The following is an 18,943-nucleotide window of genomic DNA, read 5'->3' as shown; positions in this document are numbered from 1 at the left end:
TGCTTAATAATCTTTCAGAGTCTTTCAGAACCATTTTGAGCTTAATTGTTAGTATTTTGAATTTTAATTACAGTTTTGATAGTTATATAGGTATATAGATGGTTATCATGTTTTGAAACTTCATTCTAGGAATTTCAATGAAATTATTCCATGTGTTATGTAAAACCTTTTGGCCCTGGTTCACATTTTCCCTCCTTATGTTCTCAGGTCTGGCCCCAGCTTTTGTGCCCAATCCTTACATCATCAGTGCTGCTCCACCGGGGACGGACCCCTACGCCGCCGGACTAGCAGCAGCAGCTACACTCGGTGAGACGTGTGTTTTTAAATTGACCATGAGCTCCGTTTAGAAGCTGTTGGAAGGACACTCATGTTAATTAATTCCCCACGGTAAGGACATGCTTAAACACAGACACAGTCGTCCTATCTCACCTGTATATTTGTGTGTGTCTAGGTCCGGCAGTGATGCCTCCCCAGTACTACGGTGTGACCCCCTGGGGGGTCTACCCTGCCAACCTTTTCCAGCAGCAGGCTGCTGCAGCCAACAACTCGGCCAATCAGCAGGCGGCAAACCAGGGCCAGCAGAACCAACAGCAGGTCAGTCGGCTGCTCGCCAAAAAACTTGCATGCTGATTCCCAGAGGCTCAAGATGTTACTGTCAGAACTCTCCTTATGTGCCAGTTGAGAAGTGCCTTCAGTCTTAGTGCTGCTGGACGTGGATCTATAAGCAGAACACTCTTAGCAGCCTGTCTAGATTATAAACCAACTGCTGCTGTTTATTTACTCCTGCAGTGCTCATATATGCTTATGCTAATTAAAGGAATGTGCTCTTATCCTGGCTATTTATTGCATGCCACCATTTGTCTCTCTGTGTGTGGGCACATTGTTTTAGACGTTAACTAGAGGAGACTGTGAACGTGATAGAAAGTGACGTCTACAGCTCACCGCAGGTTCTCTGCTTTGGAACAGAGTTTGGAGCGCCGTTTTTGTATTAATTTGCATATTGATGAAGACAATTCAAATACCTCTTGTTTTTCTTCCTTTTTGTAAAGGTGATGCGTGCTGGGGGCAACCAGCGACCTTTGACCCCCAGCCAAGGTCAACAGGGTCAGCAGAATGACCAGCTGGTTGCAGCGGCAGCAGTCAACTCAGCCCTTGCCTTTGGGCAGGGGTTAGCAGCAGGAGTCCCCGGTGAGTATGACCCTCTGCAGACACTCTGGTTTCATTTCTTTCCAATTTCCCGATATCTTAGACCCTGTTCAGACCTGGCATTGACATGCGTCTTTGGTGATCCGATCACAAGTGGACAGCTTTAGTACGTCTTTTCACACCTGGGATTAGAATGCGTTTCCACATGGCGTCTTGAGTGACCACTTGTGATCGGATCTCACTTCCCCGCTCTATATGCAAATAAACAGGTAGTAAACACACGGCTAATACAGCAGACGTTGTGACGTAATATCCTACGTATTTGTGAATACGGGTACATTTTATTAACATTAAAATAAAAGGTTATTGTCTACCGGCGGGATAGAGTAGTGCACAAGGTCTGAACAGGGCTTTAGTTATAAAGCTGTTCAGCCAGTGACAACTGAAATCACCCACAACCACCCATCGCTACATGAAAGAATGGACATGCTAAAAATCCATTTAGGTCTTCATTCTGAATATTCCTTTGTTGCAGGCTACCCAGTTCTGGCCCCCGCAGCCTACTATGATCAGACAGGGGCCCTGGTGGTCAACACTGGAGGTAGGAGCGGCCCAGTCCGCCTCATGGCCCCTGCCTCCGTCATCATATCCCCTTCCGCAGCACAAGCAGGTAAGACGGCGATGCACATAAAGCCTCACAGGTCTGGTCTGTCTCTGTTGTTCACTCCTACCAACAGGACAAAGAAGGATGTCATGCACACAAAACAACGGATTTCACATTGTGGTCTTTAAGAACATGTTCTCAATGTCCCATTTATCCAGAACAGGCAATTAAGAGATTATGAGACTGTACCTTCATGTCTAGCCAGTTCCCATGAGTCAGTGTTGTTTAGACACTAGTACGGGGTATGTGGGTTTGGATTACATATATATTATATTTATATTATATTAATGTTAGTGGTCTCCCTAAAATGCATCTACTTAAGAATCTTTGTGACACTTGTCCAAATGAAATTCATAAGTATTTACTGTTTATATGACCATTTTATTTCTTATCTTATTTTCTTTTTGTATTGCTATGGACCCTCGAGTCTGAAATAAAATTTGAATTGAATTACTCAGAGTTGTTAGAAAGGACACTTTGGTGGGCCAGAAAGGAAACTGGTAAATAACTTATTCTGTCATCCCTCCCTGCAGTTGCAGCAGCAGCAGCCTCCGCAGGTGGTGCCAACGGCGGTCTGGGCGGTGGGGCCAACGGTCCGTTTCGTGCCATGACGTCCCAGCAGCCTCAGCAGCAGGGCGGCCCCGGTGGCGCTCTGGGAGGAAGCTCCTTCTACGGATCCTCCTCCCTCAGCTCCTCCTCCCAGAGTTCCTCTCTCTTCTCACAAGGCTCTGGCCAGCCCGGACCAGGCTCTGCCTCCCTGGGCTTCAGCCAGCAAGCCTCCTCCTCCCTCGGTGCCTCACTGGGGGCCACGCTGGGAGGCTTCGGCACTGCAGGTAGGAATACACCTTTCCTCCACCTTTATGCTTGAGTCTATCAGAGTGGTTAGCTGGAGTTTTGGTGGTTTGCAGTACACTAAAATGTAGCTATTAATAGTTAAACAAAGAACAGTAGGTTAACATTTCACTGTTCCTCCAGATACCATGATCTGATTTCTATCTTTGTCTCCCTCTAGTGGCCAACTCGAGTGGTGGCAGCGGTTCCAGGCGGGACTCCCTGACAGGCAACAATGAGCTGTACAAACGCACGCCCTCCAGCCTCACCCCAATCGGCCACGGAGGCTTCTATAACGGCACCTTGGGCTTCAGTCCTTCCCCTGGCCCCGTGGGCATGCCCCTACCCAACCAGGGCCCCTCCCATTCCCTCACACCCCCTCCTTCCCTGTCCAATCACAGCTCCTCATCCAACCTCAATCTTGGTAAGTGTCATTGATTGTGTTTTGTTTCACAGTAATGCCTCTTGAGTAGCTACTTAGTGACTCGATGGAAATGGCGCTGCTGCTTTTTTGCCAAACACAAAGCCAGCTCTATGTTTACGTGCCAGAATCTACCCGCTATGACTGTCAGTTGGCATAATCTACTGCACCTGTCGGTTGATTGTCCAATTGTTTTCAAAAACCTTTGTTGAGCATGTGGAGGACACGGCTGTGAAGACTCCATGAGCCTCACTGCAGCATCAGTTTACTGAAGCTTAACACATGGACCTATCTGGATTTTTAAATTAGATGGTGTTGATATGCACCACATAGAGTTGGGACGGTGTAAAAATTTCCAAATCAGTTTGATAGTTAACAACAACACTGGAATGACTACTCGCAGCTTGTCACTAAGGGCGTTTTAATATTATGCTTCCGTACCCGAGTACACTTGCGTCATCATCCACGTGTATTTGTTTATATTGAGATCAGCTGTTCTAGTGGCGGAGCACCATAAAACACCTCATTCAAACTTGACAGAAACAAAATAAAACTCACCAAAACCGTCGTTGTTTCCAACAATCACCAACTCTGGTTTGGTCAAAATAAATAGAGTTTATTACACAGAGTTTGATGTGAAAATATGCCGGCTCTACACGTTGTTTCACCCGCTGTCTCTCTCTCTCTGCCCGCTGAGCGGCTCTCGTTCTTCGGAGGCAGACCATTATATTAGCTAAACAAAAAAACGAACATCGCTCAACCCCAATGCCTACTATAGTATATATTTTAAGGACTCTCTCGTCTACCTTCCTGATTTATCACTCATGGCCGTACAGTTCAGAGGATGAGATCGGCGCATGCTGCATATAGGCTACAGATTTCGGAGGAGACCGGCAGTGTTGAAAAAAGCCTGCCCTTTCTTGCTGACTGCTAACGTTACTGCCGTTAACTAGCAGTCCACTTCTGTGCTTTGGTACGGTTGGCTTTCACACCTGATGCGAACCGTACCCGAGTACACATGAACCACACTCGAGACCACCATTCCAAGTGGACTCGAATATGGATCGAAGAACTGTGCCCGAGTAACACTTGTGTAACGCTTGTGTCTTGAGGAGTTGTAGCATTTATTCACTAAACAGTCTAAACTGTACACACACTGCACTGCTACGTTCACAGCTATAACGTTACTGATAACTTCAAACTCAACACCAGTCAGACGCTCCATCCCTCTCTCTCTCTGAACCGCACGCTTGCTAAGGTTACGGGCCGCTAGGCTTACAATACACTGGCTGACGGAAGCTCGTCTTGTCTCGTTACCCCATAAAACACATGAACTTTCTAGTTAACAAACACGTGTGCCTCTTCCCACCTTTACAGAATTTGATCTCCTTCATGTTGCTGGTGTTATGTCAAAAAAGTCAACAACCTAGGCTCGGCAGATGCACGAAGCCTGTCGTGTCGTACCTAGCTCAAAATCAGCTGCAGTTCCAGTTAACAAGCTTTTCCAAACTAAAAGACTTAAATGTGACAGCAGATTTTTTAGGCAGCATGTTTTGAGGGATTAATTACCGACTGAGACTTTTGTTGCTTCCTGTGTGTTGTTCCGTGATTGACAGTTGGCAGACTGAAGTGTAACACTTGAGTGTGATGAAACAACAAGCAAACACACTGACAGAGCCAAGTCGAGGCTTCATAATGACTGTGATAGACTGATTACCTGGATTTAGCAATTGGCAGTCTTTGGAGGTGTCATACTATCCAGATGTGAACTGAACTGCTGAATATCCTCAGCTGCACTGTGTACAAACACTAACTGGAATATTTGTACATCACCAGGTTACAAATCATGTCAAATGTCAGTTGCATTGTTTTTATGGGTATTCTGTGTTGAGATGGTGCACTTATGTTTAATACGCGTCTAATACATTTCCTTTGTGTTGTTCTTTCACATATAGAAGTGTAAAAGATAGGCATTGGCAAATTATTCCAACCTCTGCATTAAAGGATAAGAGTTGTTAGTGTTGGCCAGCTTAATATTTGAGACAGTGCTGCCATCCAGTGCTATGTTTTTTTAGTACTGCAGTGTCATCAATTAAAAAAATATTGTTAACCCATGCAAGTAATCATTGCAGCAGCTTTAGAAATTCATTGCAAGAGGGAGAAATTAATTTTCCCCCTGCTGTTAAACATTACCATGCACAAAGGCAAAAACAAAAGCAAATTTGAAATAACTGTCCACAAGTATGACTTAAAGGTGTGCATGTCCCCAAATTATTGACTTTCAGTTTTTTTTATAAATATCTTGCATGGTCTTTTTGGTTCAGGCCTGTTTAATTTCCTTTAATTCAGGAGCTTTTTTTTGAGTCTGAGCACTTTTGGACTATTTGACTCAGAGTTGTAACAATCTCCTCCCTCTTCTCTCTCTCTGACCCCGCAGGAGGCCTGACCAATGGCAGCGGGCGCTTCATCTCTGCAGCTCCAGGAGCAGAGGCCAAGTACCGCAGCGCCGCCAGCTCAGGCTCCTCCCTCTTTTCACCCAGCAGTCAACTGTTCCCGTCGTCACGGCTACGCTACGGCATGTCCGACGTGATGCCGTCGGGTCGGAGCCGCCTGCTGGAGGACTTCAGGAACAACCGCTACCCCAACCTGCAGCTCAGAGACATCGCTGGCCACATCATGGAGTTCAGCCAGGACCAGCACGGCAGCAGGTACACATGCACAAAAATTGAGCCTAAACACATCGGTTAAATACAGAGCACCAATAAAACATCACTACCTTGCAAGTAGATCCCAATTGGACTACAGAGCCTTTCATCTCAGATGGAAAATATAGTGTAAGACAACAAACCATCAAAATTGAATAGCGACAGACCCCTATTCACAGTGATCTTAGCACTGTGTGTGACTTGCAATGAACCTGGAAGATGGTCTAATATAATCTTAGTTGTAATCTGTGTCAGCCTGTATTATTTATATATATATATATATATATATATATATATATATATATATAATTTGTTTTGTTTTTTTTGAAACACTGGTCTTACATTTCCCATAATGCAACTTCATTACAAATTCAATGACTGTAATATGCTAGTCGTGTTTAGAATAAAGTTGGGAAAACATGTACTCTCGCAAGACTCAATGCTTGACGACCTATCCTAACCATTCGGGGTCAACGCCTAACCTCAACCAGCTCGCGAGAGTTTCGGAACTTGTGCGTTACCTTCTAGACACGACCGTATATGCCCGCGTTTTTGCAACCTATTCAAACACGGCGTCCCTACTCTGCAACGCAGGAATTCTGAATGTGTACTCTCAGGGCGCTTTTACAAGCCGTAATCCGTTTGTCTAGTCCGTATCAGAGTGAAATTGCTACTTTTGGTTAGTTTTCTATTTAGTCTCGTTCGGTTTCACACTGCAAAAAGTAAAGCGGACCAACAAAAAAAAAGATATCTAGCTGAGGGGTGTGTACGAAGGAGTGAATTTATCTTTTTCGTCTCCAGAGCTGTCACTTCTATGCGGGAATCACGAACTTTGATATATTGCTGTCCAAGTGTTTTCACTTTGACTCGGCACTGATCTACTATGCGCACAAATCCCTTCTCCAGTTTATCTCGAATTACTTTAGGAAACATCACTATTTTGTCCACAACTCAAAGATATTCAGTTTACTGTCATAGAGGAGTAAAGAAAACAGAAAAAATATTCATATTTAAGAAGCTGGAATCAGAGAATTTAGACTTTTCTTTTAGTAGAAAATGACTCAAACTGATTAACCGATTATCAAAACAGTTGGCAATTAATTTAATAGTTGACAACTAATCGATTAATCGTTGCAGGTCTACAGTCTTTGTTTGTGCTACATTAGAGAACAGTTCTGTAAGTAGGGATGAGGTGGACTGTATTATGGTCCGAGTCTGACAGCAGGGTTTTGGCTCTACTTACAAACTTTGGGCTAATTTGGGGGCAGGGGCCCAGGAGGCCACTCTGGGGTCCTGGTTTCTGGGTCTGTCTGGGTTGAACCAGCCCTGCCTCAGATGCACTTTTCCACTGAAATGATTTATTAATACACCATGACGTCCAGTCTACACGTTCCAGATGTTTTCTTTGCTCAGTCTCTTCAACATCACTGTCCTTTTCATCTCTGCTTTTTGCCTGGCATCCATCACTTCACCTCACAGGCTGCTCACTTACTTCTCCTCATCATTTTTCCACTCTAAATTTCATCTCCTTTTGTCTGACTGTTCCCTCAGGTTAAAGATATAGGAGCAGCTCTCTCTCTCTCTGTCTTTGTACATTTGTTTCACTTTATTGCTCTGTCACTGTCTGATGTGTTTATATGTCTTTGTCTTCATCCAAACTTTGCGAATCCACTGTATTTACTAAGTCGGCTGTGTTCTTTGTCAAGAGGCTTTTATACATTGCCAAAGCCAAGGAAATGAAATTGAAGAATAACAAAACAAGAGGTATCTGTGGTTAATATAATGCATATCCTCTGTGTCTCTAACAGGTTTATCCAGTTGAAATTGGAGCGAGCCAGTTCAGCGGAGCGCCAGCTTGTCTTCAGTGAGATACTGCAGGCGGCCTACCAGCTCATGGTGGACGTCTTTGGAAATTACGTCATCCAGAAGTTCTTTGAGGTGTGTGTGAAAAGTCGGATCATCGAAGTGTACAAAACTTGATTTGATTCATCAAGTTTTAAATAGTAGGGACGCTTCAGTCATTGATTCTCTAGAACTGCACCTGATGTTTATGTGCTCTGTGGCCTGTGTGTCCTGTGTGATGTAGGTGGCATTGTGTCGTGTATTATCAAATGGATTATAGAGGATTTACAGGCTTATTTTGTGCGTTTGTTTCAGTTCGGCAGCTTGGACCAGAAGCTGGCGCTGGCAGAGAGGATCCGAGGTCATGTGCTGTCTCTGGCCCTGCAGATGTACGGCTGCAGGGTCATTCAGAAAGCTCTGGAGTTCATCCCCTCTGATCAGCAGGTCATTGTAAGTACACTAGATCTCTTTGCAGTGTGTAAAAGTATAAACAAAGCAAACAGACTGTACCTTTGTACTTTCACACGTAACCCGTTTGGTTATGTTAAAACAAACTCATGTCCGTTTGTCCGGCTAGAACGGTTTGTTTGGGCTGGTGTGAAAGCTCAGTCAAACCCTGATTTGGACTAAAAAATCAAACTCTGGTCCGCCTAAAACCGTGGGTCTCGGTTCGCTTCCAAGTGGAGTCTGGTGCGGTTCGTTTTCTGGTGTGAAAGCTAAACATAACAACCACAGGATTTTATGATAGCAGATATGTGATTTTAGCTTGATTTCAAAAGCCTAACTATTAATAAATCCATCTGCTGATTGTGAAATCTGTTCAGGAAGCGATCTTATTGAGCTGTATTTAAGGTCATGTATAGAAGCACATCAGTGCATATATTTTCCCTGATTAACAAGTCAAAAGCTGTTAAAACTGCTGTGCTTGTATCGGACTCTGTGTACTTTGTCAATTCATTAACTCCATTAAAAAGTGTGTGAAAGCGACCCCACAGTACGCTGCCCGACGTTTGCACTATGTATTCGTACCAGTTATCTGGGAGCTTCTGTACAGTCCTGTCTTTACCATTATTCATCATAACATGCAGTCATGTGTGAAAACAACCTTAATCAAACCTTTCCCGTCATAACCCTGCTGTGATTTTGGCTTGTCACTGTAAGAAAAAAATTGCTAAATATTTTTTGTATGTCTCAATTTTAAATCTATTATCCATGCACTCATAAGTCAGTTATGAATGAGGGTGCATTGCTCATGGATCACTAATTTCTGTTTATATAGCAGAATACTGCATCGATAAAGAGGTGCGCTCCTCACGCTGAAATGGCATTTTTCATCTCCATTATGGGTTTTATGTTGGCGCTGCCTCGTGTCGCAGCAGGTTGCTTGCAGGCACTCTGTCATCAACAATGAATGAGGCTAATGATACCACAGTTTATATGCAAATGTTGAACTGCAGGTGTTAAGATAAATGTAGCCGAATATCAACAGGAAACGATTGTGCTTAAATTCAGGGGTTCTAGCCGGGAAAGGTAAGGGTGAGTGTGTGTGTGTGTGTGAGAGAGAAAGATATCCATCTCTCCTTAATGGACTTCAATAGATTTCTCCAGGGCAGCTGTTCAAAGCCCAGTGTTATTTGTTGGGCTGTGAGCCACTGTGAAAAATGAAGAAGAGTTTGGAAAATGCTTTCAGGCAATATTTGATTTCTCACAAACAATTACATGTCCCTCTCCACATTCTGCCTCTTGCTCTGCTCTCTCTCTTCCTCTCCCTCTTCCTCTCCCTCTTCCTCTCCCTCCTCCTCCCTGCAGAGCGAGATGGTGCGGGAGCTGGACGGCCATGTGTTGAAGTGCGTGAAGGACCAGAACGGTAACCACGTGGTGCAGAAGTGTATCGAGTGTGTCCAGCCTCACGCGCTGCACTTCATCATAGACGCCTTTAAGGGACAGGTGGGTCCCCTCTGTGAGCGCACACTCGCAAAATATTTCCACATTCAATCACTGAAGCCTGCCGGTGCTTGGCCGACATCCACACACACGCACACACACACACATACATTTACTTGTCTACACACACACACTGTCGCTGCCTTGAGGCTGCAAGCATATTGTCACCTCCAAAAGTACATAGACACACTTACTCAGTCTCTTCCAGGGACAGGGTACGTTGCCATGGCAACAGAAACCTCAGCCCAGTGGCAACAGCCATCTTCTATCCGCCAGCTAAATGTTACATTAGCATAAAGTGTTAAAAGAAAGATTTTTTGTGTCCGTGCATGCGCCTTTTGTTGGATGCTAATGAAAGGTTTCTGTTTTGAGGAGTTGTCACGATGCTCTGACAGTAAAAATCACTGATGTGTGACACATTTGCATGTTGTGTAGCTGCATGTTCTCTACACGATTTGTTTGTGTAGCTGAAAAGCATGTCAGGAATTTGCCTTCACCTTCCCTGGAGGGGGTGGGCAAGGTGTGTGAAAGTATGTCTGTGATCATTTGGAGCTTTAATCCCAAAGACTTTCTGTGTCTTTCAAGTGAAAACAGTGTGAGCCAGGGCTGTCAAAGTTAACGCGATTATAATGCGTTAAAGCAAATTTGTTTTAACGTCACTAATTTCTTTAACACATTAAAGCAACTTGCGATTTTTAGGTTGTAGCGGGCTCAGTTTTAAAGCTAGAGTGAAGATGGCATCATATGAACCTTGAAAATCCAAGGAATCCATGACCAACCATGTCATACTAGTTTGTTGAGAAGGAGGCTAAATAACGCCCTAAACTTGCGATACATTTTGGCGAGAAAAAATTGTCAAGGCCATTTTCAAAGGGGTCCCTTGACCTCTGACCTCAAGATATCTGAATGAAAATGGGTTCTATAGGTAGCTACAAGTCTCCCCTTTACAGACATGCCCACTTTATGATAATCACATGCAGTTTGGGGCAAGTCATAGTCAAGTCAGCACACTGACACACTGACAGCTGTTGTTGCCTGTTGGGCTGCAGTTTACCATGTTATGATTTGAGCATATTTTTTATGCTAAATACAGTACCTGTGAGGGTTTCTGGACAATATTTGTCATTGTTTTGTGTGGTTAATTGATTTCCAGTAATAAATATATACATACGTTTGCATAAAGCAAGCATATTTTTCCACTCCCATGTTGATAAGATTATTAAATACTTGACAAATCTCCCTTTAAAGGTACATTTTGAACAGCCCTAGTTTGAACAAAGGTGAATTAGTGCCGTATTCAAGTCACCGAGCTCCAGGACTACTTGCTGTATGGGTTGAATAAGTAAACATGTGTAATTATGTGCGTCTCTCAGGTCTTTGCCCTCTCCACTCACCCTTATGGCTGCCGAGTCATCCAGCGCATTCTCGAACACTGCCTTCCTGAACAGACGCTGCCTATACTGGAGGAGCTCCATCAACACACAGAGCAGCTGGTGCAGGTAACACACACAAACCAGCACTGTCTTTCTTCTTCCACCAGTTCTGTTTTTCAGGATAGTGACACCTCGAGTTGGCTCAAATAAAGCGTCTCTCAGTCCAGATTTTTGAAGCTGGCTGCGTGTTTGATGTGACGTCAGAAGCACCAGCTGGCGTCCTCACGTTTTATTCAATGTGTCTGTGCGGTTTGTTTTATTTAGGATCAGTACGGCAACTATGTGATCCAGCACGTTTTGGAGCACGGCCGAGCTGAAGATAAGAGCAAGATAGTGGCAGAGATCAGAGGCAATGTACTGGGACTCAGCCAGCACAAGTTTGCCAGGTAAAATCCACAACTAACAACATTTCAGTCTCATCTTCACTCCTTTATTTAAAACAGGTTTCTTTCCTATCTCCACAGACCTTTTTTTCCCCCTTTCTCTTCGTTTAAATGTACCCTCACGCTCACACCTTCCTTCCTGTTTCTAGTAATGTGGTGGAGAAGTGTGTGACCCATGCGTCACGGGCAGAACGGGCAGTGCTGATAGACGAGGTGTGCAGCCTGACTGAGGGCCCCCACAGTGCCTTATACACCATGATGAAGGACCAGTACGCCAACTACGTGGTGCAGAAGATGATCGACGTGGCCGAGCCTACCCAGCGCAAGATCGTAATGCACAAGGTAGGTGGAGAGAGGAAGGCCCCATCAAAATGCTGGGATAATGGAGGCTGTTCCAAACCTCTTCAAGTCAAATTATTTTGGTGGTACAAACTGAAATCTTGCCCTAGACAGATGTGGCTCACTGGTGGATGTTGTATTGAAATGATCAGCTTTGTTCTACGACATAAAATACATCAGTAAATATCCCCCTTGTGAATTTTGAAGCGTTTACGTGTCTTAAAAAAGGCGGTTGCTAACAAGTGGTTAAATGAGACCATTAAACGTCATCACGCCGACTCGTCCACCTTTAGAGCCTCGTTGTGTATACTCGTTCTCATGCGACCGTAGTGTAGTTTTTTTAAAGCCTAACATTAGCTTGTGTGATTGCATTCATACTTCACACAAAAATCATAAAAGTGGTGTTCATTTGTGGAGATTATCTTGCTGAACAAAACGTGCAAGTATCATAAACGTTTGTTTGCCAGAGAGTTTATTTTCTGCAATAATACAAAACTCACTGGAAAAATCCCGTTGACTTCTCGTTCAGGGAACCAGGGCGATGCTAACTTCCTGGTTGGCCAACTAAAATACGTCATCCCCGCTCCACTCTATTATGAGTCAATGTTATGTTCAACCCTTTCTTCAGTGATTATGAACATGTGTTTATAGGCAATTGAGAGCCATTGTTCTGCAAAAACATATTTGGAGCTACAGAGTTGCAGTGATGATTAGTCGACTAATCGGTTGCTCGATCGACAGAAAAATAATCTGCAACTGTTTTGATAATTAAAGTTTTACATTCAAAAATTTCAAAAAAATGCTGTTTTAAGACTCTCAAATATAGAGATGACCTGCTTTTCTCTTTTTTTATTTGATATAATACTTTGTGGGTTTTGGACTGACAAAACAAGACCTTTAAAGACATCACCTTGGACTTTGAGAAACTGTGATGGACATTTTTCACTATATTTGAACATTTTATAGATCAAATGATTAATCGAGAAAATAATCTGCATATGAATCGATAATGAAAATAATTGTTAGTTACAGCCCTACAGTGATGTCTTCATTTTTTTTTTTTTTTGACTCACTAATGATACAAGATAAAATAATATTTTATTAGTCCCACAGCGGAGAAATTCGCAATTTGAATACCACAAATGATTATCACAATTGTATTTGATTAATTTAGTTTTGATTGACTAATTGTTTCAGCACTAAATAAATATCAACCTCTTGACTTAAAAAAAATCCTTAAGAGGGGAAAAAATAGCATGTCTCTTATCAACCCATCAGCCCAACCCTTCACTTACCTGCACATCAATAAATCTAAATCAGGTCACTGGTTTCAATGGTTCCCTAGGCAACGACACGGAAGCTGACACAAGCACTAGTGAGCATTGATTTCCAAATAAATGGGTGGTGGTGTTGTGGTAGTGTGAATCGCCTGCACAACTGAAGAGGAAACACCAAAGACGGTGTGTTGGAAGAAGAGCTGCAGAGAATAATCGATTAATCAATTAGTTGTCAACTATTAAATTAATCGCCAACTATTTTGATAATTGGTTTGAGTCATTTTTTTGGATTCCAGCTTCTTAAATGTGAATATTTACAGTTTTCTTTACTGCTCTATGACAGTAAACTGAATATCTAAAACAAGACATTTGAGGACATCATCTTGGGCTTTGGGAAACACTGATTGACATTTTTCACCATTTTCTGACATTTTGGACAAGAAATAATTAACAAATTAATTGACAATGACTATAATTGTTAGTTGCGGCCCTAGTTGGAAGTGCACACGACCCATATCCAATTTGATCATGTGCAACATGTGTGTTTCTGTCTCTGCACAGATCCGGCCTCACATCTCCACCCTGAGGAAGTACACGTATGGAAAACACATCCTAGCCAAGCTGGAGAAGTACTACATGAAGAACGGCGTTGACCTGGGTCCTCTCTGCGGCCCTCCCAATGGCATCATGTAAACCGACTCCCCCCTCTCTCCCCTCCAGCCTGAAATCCTCTACCACCTGATTCCCCCCCTCACTCTCCACCATTCACCTCACCCTCCTTAAGCTGTCATGTTTACCAGCCCCACCCTCCTCTCCCAGTCTGACCCTTCAGAGCATCATGCCCACTTTCCCCCTCCAAATCCTACTCACCGAGGACGTCGAGTACCCCTTGTTTCCATGGCAACCCTTTGGGAGGAGCCTGTTGCTACAGGCAGCCTTAGTTTTTTTTTTGTCAGATTTTTGTTGCCCCTCCCCCACCTGAGCCCAGGCCCACTGAACTTGGGGAGGGAGGGAAGGAGGGCGGGGGGTGGAGAAAGGTGAGACCCGTTCTGCTCATCGCTCCACTCGCTCCTTTTCTTTTGTGTTTTTTTCCTTTCTTTTCTGATGAACTCAAATCATTTTCACTTTTTTGCTACTGCTGCACACACAATCCTAGTGTCCCCTCCTCCTCCTCCTCCTCCTCCCATCCTATTTACCACTATGAGATGGAACGAGTATTTAATTTGTCAGACGTCACAGAATCATAGACGAACACACACACACACACTTACACACACACGCCATCAGCTAACCAGCAGACAGATCATTTAGCATGGGAGATTCGTTTTCTGGTCTTGCTTCTATAAATATAACGTGTATACTTGGTGTAGACCTTTGCATATATATATAAATATATATATAAAACTTTGTAGTTTTTCTGGTTTTTGATGTTGAATCTGTATCTATAATGTATCCTAGTAGTGACCACATACTTCTGACTGTATAATTGTACATTTGTAAACCCTTGTAATGTAAAAGTGCTTTACCACCCTTTTTGGTATGAGAAGAAAAAAGAAAAAAAGCTCACTCTGAAAAAAAAAATCTTAGAAAAAAAAAACCCCTGTGCATTTCAGTGTATATTCTCACCTCCTTGGTTGTGACATATGAGTTGTTGTATATTGTAAATTGTAATATCAAATTTTTGTTTTGAAAAGCCCTTTCTATACAGCGTAGTACTTGTACAAAGATTCGCCACGCTTGGTTTTATCTTTATCTTGTCACTGCTTAACTTAAGACGTCGACCTCCCACTGACTCCCAATTGGACATGTTCTGTTAGACTTAGTGGTGTCTTCTGGTTTATGTTGAAGGTTTTTTGTTTTTGACCTTTTTTTAAGATCTTTTTATAGGAATGCTTTACCCCATGAAACGTGTCATTTGTATGGGTATGCTGGCTGGGTGGGAGAAATATCTTTTACTCATTGACCCCAAATCCCTCTATTACCCATGACTGTTTTCAGAGGGGTAAACCCATGGATTGTACAGAGGAGATTCTTGTGTTTTTTGGCATTTCTCTAGTGCTGTAAGTGCTGTATCATACTGTCCATGTCCTTTTGGGTGAGAGAGGCAGCCCGCCACGGCGCGGTGTACATTTGGAGCAGCCTTGTGTATATTTACTACGAGCACACCTGTAACCATATGTGTATAGTTAACAGAACCTGTGTATGCTTATTGCCTGGGCAACTATTTTTTGTAACTCCTGTTGTAGATTGTCTCTAAACAATTGTGTGATCTTTATTTTGAAACCAAACTGAACAAAAAAACTTTGAAAATTTAACTGTCTCACGTGTGCTTCATTGTATGTTTGATGCAGAGGGAAGGGACAGAGCAGACAAAACGGCTGCTTTTTCTTATTTTAAGTGTCTGTTATAAAAGAGGATCTGTGCCATAGTTTCTATTCCAGCCAGCTGAATGAATATATCTGCAGTGATAACACTGACTACACACAGCATGAGTCAGAGAGGGTGCCGGGGAGCTTGCTCTAGTTTTCTTCATAAATGTGACTGATTTAATAAGGCTGGCATCTTAGCATGGCAACCAGCAATGTAATTGTACTATACTACTTGTGACATGAGTAAAGACCCCAACGTTTGCAGCAAGATGTTATCAGACTACACTGCAGGGTGTCTATCAAAACACACCATCCCTCTTTATGGTCTTACACTTGTATCTAAGGAGACGTGGGGAGAAAACAGTCCTTCCCTCACCTGTCCAGCTTTTGTTCGGAGCATAAGCGGAAACAGGATGTTACTTGAAAAAACAAGTCAGGTTGGGTGTGATGTTGGTGGAGGTAATCCCATGGCTTTGTTTATTTCTTAAAGAGGATAATAATAAGCCCTGAGGAAGTGAAGGTGCATTACCTGCAGTGATTTTAAACCACCTGAAAGGTTCTGTAAACTTAGGCTGGTTACGCCTAGAGGTTGTTGTTTTATGGATTACCAACCGCTGGTTTGTGGTAGTTTGATTCATTGCAAAGTTGTTTGGGAATATACAACTTCAAGGTGGGTCCTGGTTTTATTACTTGTCCAGTCGAACACCCACGTTCTGGTTCTGGTCCTGCCCGAAGCCCGATACATTTTGGTCTGAGATCTTCAACACATTTAAAGGGACTGTTTGTAACTTTTTAAGCGTATAAATGTATCGGGTCGCCACATATGCGCGCTCGCATATGCGCGTTCGAGTTTGGCCGCTGCCTCTCCTCCTCTGCCTGCCTGCCTTCACTCAGACAGAGCACGCGTTCTCAGCTCGCTCCACCTCTAGACGTGAACGCGTGCTCACTCCACACTGCAGAAGAGTTAGTTTAGCTCTGAGAATATCTAGTGAATGTACAGCGGACGTTTGTGCAGAAATAACTGCTGCAGCTCCTCCAGACCAACAGAGGTTTCCCGTGTCTTGTGAAGTGACGGAGCTCCTCAGCGTGTAACGTTATCGTCTCATTACCGACCGGGTGCCGGTGTCTCCCTGCTCTCTCCGGCTGCGGGCGGAGAGAGCAGGGAGACACGCTGCAGAGCCCCGCTGCATCAGCTTGCACTGAGGCAGGAAAAGCCAACACTAAGATCAGATCTAAATCATGTTCATGGAGAGACCTTCGTCTGGTCAGCTAACATTACTGCCAAGCAGCTGAAATATAGAGTGATATTGTGGTTTTAGCTGACGTGTGTCGCCTCACTGTTTTGAGCGATGCTCGTTCAGGTATATTTAGAGCGAGCAAGCGCGAGCTCGACGCTGACTTTCGTTGATTTCACGGCCACAGGTGTCGCTGTTAACAAGCATTTCTGAAAGTTACAAATAGTCCCTTTAAACTTTGGCATCATTGGGCAAAATATTCAATAATAACCATAAAAAGTGTTCTGAGAGAAAACTAGACTTCTGCACCTCCTCATGGCTCTGTTTTCAGGCTTTAAAAAAATCGAGTCCGTGACGGGAGACTTTGGCCAATCACAGGTCATTTCAGAGAGAGAGAGAGCGTTCCTATTGGCTTTGCTCCGGCTGGTGGGCAATGCTTGATATTTCCTCAACTGATCTCAAACTTTTTCATTTTACAGCTAAACAGTACACTACGAGATGTTTCTGAAAACATTTGAGGAGAGAAATAGGCATTACAGTAACAGAATATTGATTCATATTTGATCAGCGTTGCCTAGTTTGACCGTTTGATCAGAGTTCGCGAGTGATTGACAGCTGCTCAGAGACGGCAAGGCTCCAGCTCGGCTCTGATTGGCTGTTTTCCTCTGCTCTGTGAAATCCTGCAGATGGAGGACACAAAGGAATATGATTTTCTTTTTTTCAAAATGCCCTATATGTTGAACATTATATTATTATAAATATAATAAACGTCCAAAAATGGAGGCAGGGACTGTTGTCAAAAAAACACTCTCTTTGCTTCTATACTCTTTGGTACGTCATAAATATGATAAATACTAATTATTGTCAGATGTGGGCTCATTGCAGTGATTGTGAATCAGCCAATCACAGCCCAGGACCAGAGCTGACCTGTAGAGGTGTGTAATCATGGCGTGCAGCCGACCAGAACAACCCTGAGAGCAGGAACAACATAACCTGGGAGCAGCCATGAGCGCCCCACCACACATGTGTTAGTTAGTTAGTGTGTTTAAAGGGCTGTGGGTGCTTAAACGAACTGCAGGGGGCATCCTCAGCCTTACTCGCAGAGATCCCCCACTTATCTTTACACACACATGCATGCTCTCTCACACACACACACACACACACACACACACACACACACACACTCCTTCTGCCAGACTCCCAGGCCAAGCAGCGTCGCCATACGGAACATCCTGCCCTCAACGGAGAGGGGGAGGAGAGAGAGAGAGAGAGAGACAGAGTGTGTGCACAGAGAGAGAGAGAGGCTGAGTGTACACAGAGAGAGAGAGAGAGAGAGAGGAGGTCTGGCGTCTCCTCGGTAGTAAATCTATCAGGTCTGGAGCACAAAAACTCGTAGAAACAGAGAAGAGAAGAGGCCTCGCGGACATCTTTTACTGGTACCTGAACCAGCAGAACCAGCAGCGTGTAAAGCTCTTGGATCTTGGATTAAAACCCGACTGGATGATCGCTCGGACCGGCTGTGCGCTCTGAAGTTGGACAGACTACCGGAGAGACACAGACTACCGGAGAGACACAGACACCGACCACCAGCTCCAGCACCAGCACCAGCAGCAGCAGCTTTTGTCCCATCACCATGAAGCTGCCCTGGCTGCTGCTGGCGCTCACCGCGCTGCACGCTCACACCGCCACGGTCACGGTAAGATCCTCACATCCGCACATCCTTTGTGTTAACAGGAGAGCTCATGTGCACACTGGAGCATTTATAGACTGAGTGCATGAGTGTGTGTGTGCAGTGCGCTATCATCAATGAGACGGTGATCGGTAGGAAATCCTGCACTCGACCTACTTATCAGCCCTTTATTGGCCCTCCGTGACTCCCTCTATAGGGGGGCTGCCGTGCACCCCCACACCTCTCCGTGTTTTACACACACACACACACACACACCAGCCTTTGTGTCTCAGTGTCTCAGTGTCTCAGGGGTTTATTGTGGCCCGTGTGTCCCCTAGACACAGGAGGTGTGTGTGTGTGTGCGCGTGTGTGTCGGTAATTAGCGGGTAATCTCTAATTGAGCTTGATTACGCGTCTCTTTGTGCGCGCTGCTGCCTCGGTATGTATGTGTCGGTCTGTGTCTCCATCAGATCACATCCTGCTGTTATTCAGGGGGGGGCTCCGGTCATACTGCGGATTTAACGACTTTATTATACCGGGGAGACGCGCTGTACATGTAGGACGTGAGGATGAGGAGGATGAGGATGGAGGTGTCTGATCTCCAACCTGTAAGGTGCGCGCTCCCTTATAACTGCGACCTCATTGTCCGACCGACCGACCGACCGGGGGTATCCTCCCGTTATAA

General features: G+C 44.2%; 2 protein-coding genes across 9 annotated transcripts in view; both read left to right on the top strand.

Annotated features, from left to right (window-relative positions):
* The window catches only part of pum1 (pumilio RNA-binding family member 1), a 32,936-nt gene extending 17,636 nt beyond the window's left edge, over positions 1 to 15,300 (top strand). For 4 of the 8 annotated variants that reach the window (XM_037794409.1, XM_037794411.1, XM_037794408.1 and 1 more), the window contains exons 10-23: positions 208 to 306; positions 452 to 594; positions 1,050 to 1,188; positions 1,682 to 1,816; positions 2,344 to 2,643; positions 2,823 to 3,065; positions 5,491 to 5,770; positions 7,576 to 7,705; positions 7,925 to 8,059; positions 9,419 to 9,556; positions 10,927 to 11,052; positions 11,251 to 11,372; positions 11,519 to 11,711; positions 13,547 to 15,300. In XM_037794409.1, the coding sequence (XP_037650337.1) occupies positions 208 to 306; positions 452 to 594; positions 1,050 to 1,188; positions 1,682 to 1,816; positions 2,344 to 2,643; positions 2,823 to 3,065; positions 5,491 to 5,770; positions 7,576 to 7,705; positions 7,925 to 8,059; positions 9,419 to 9,556; positions 10,927 to 11,052; positions 11,251 to 11,372; positions 11,519 to 11,711; positions 13,547 to 13,678 (2,315 nt within the window). In that variant the 3' untranslated portion in view covers positions 13,679 to 15,300. The remainder of the gene's footprint in view (positions 1 to 207; positions 307 to 451; positions 595 to 1,049; positions 1,189 to 1,681; positions 1,817 to 2,343; positions 2,644 to 2,822; positions 3,066 to 5,490; positions 5,771 to 7,575; positions 7,706 to 7,924; positions 8,060 to 9,418; positions 9,557 to 10,926; positions 11,053 to 11,250; positions 11,373 to 11,518; positions 11,712 to 13,546) is intronic. The other 4 variants (XM_037794415.1, XM_037794414.1, XM_037794410.1 and 1 more) reach the window with 2 other exon arrangements.
* Positions 15,301 to 17,811: 2,511 nt separating this feature from the next.
* sdc3 (syndecan 3) overlaps positions 17,812 to 18,943 on the top strand; it is a 43,649-nt gene continuing 42,517 nt past the window's right edge. Inside the window, exon 1 of the mRNA XM_037795390.1 lies at positions 17,812 to 18,285. Coding sequence (XP_037651318.1) covers positions 18,223 to 18,285 — 63 coding nt within the window. The 5' untranslated portion in view covers positions 17,812 to 18,222. The remainder of the gene's footprint in view (positions 18,286 to 18,943) is intronic.

The sequence above is a fragment of the Sebastes umbrosus genome, chromosome 15, assembly GCF_015220745.1.
Source record: "Sebastes umbrosus isolate fSebUmb1 chromosome 15, fSebUmb1.pri, whole genome shotgun sequence".
Classification (NCBI taxonomy): domain Eukaryota; kingdom Metazoa; phylum Chordata; class Actinopteri; order Perciformes; family Sebastidae; genus Sebastes; species Sebastes umbrosus.
The sequence above is the reverse complement of the archived record's forward strand: the minus strand, read 5'-3'. Positions and strand labels throughout refer to the sequence as shown.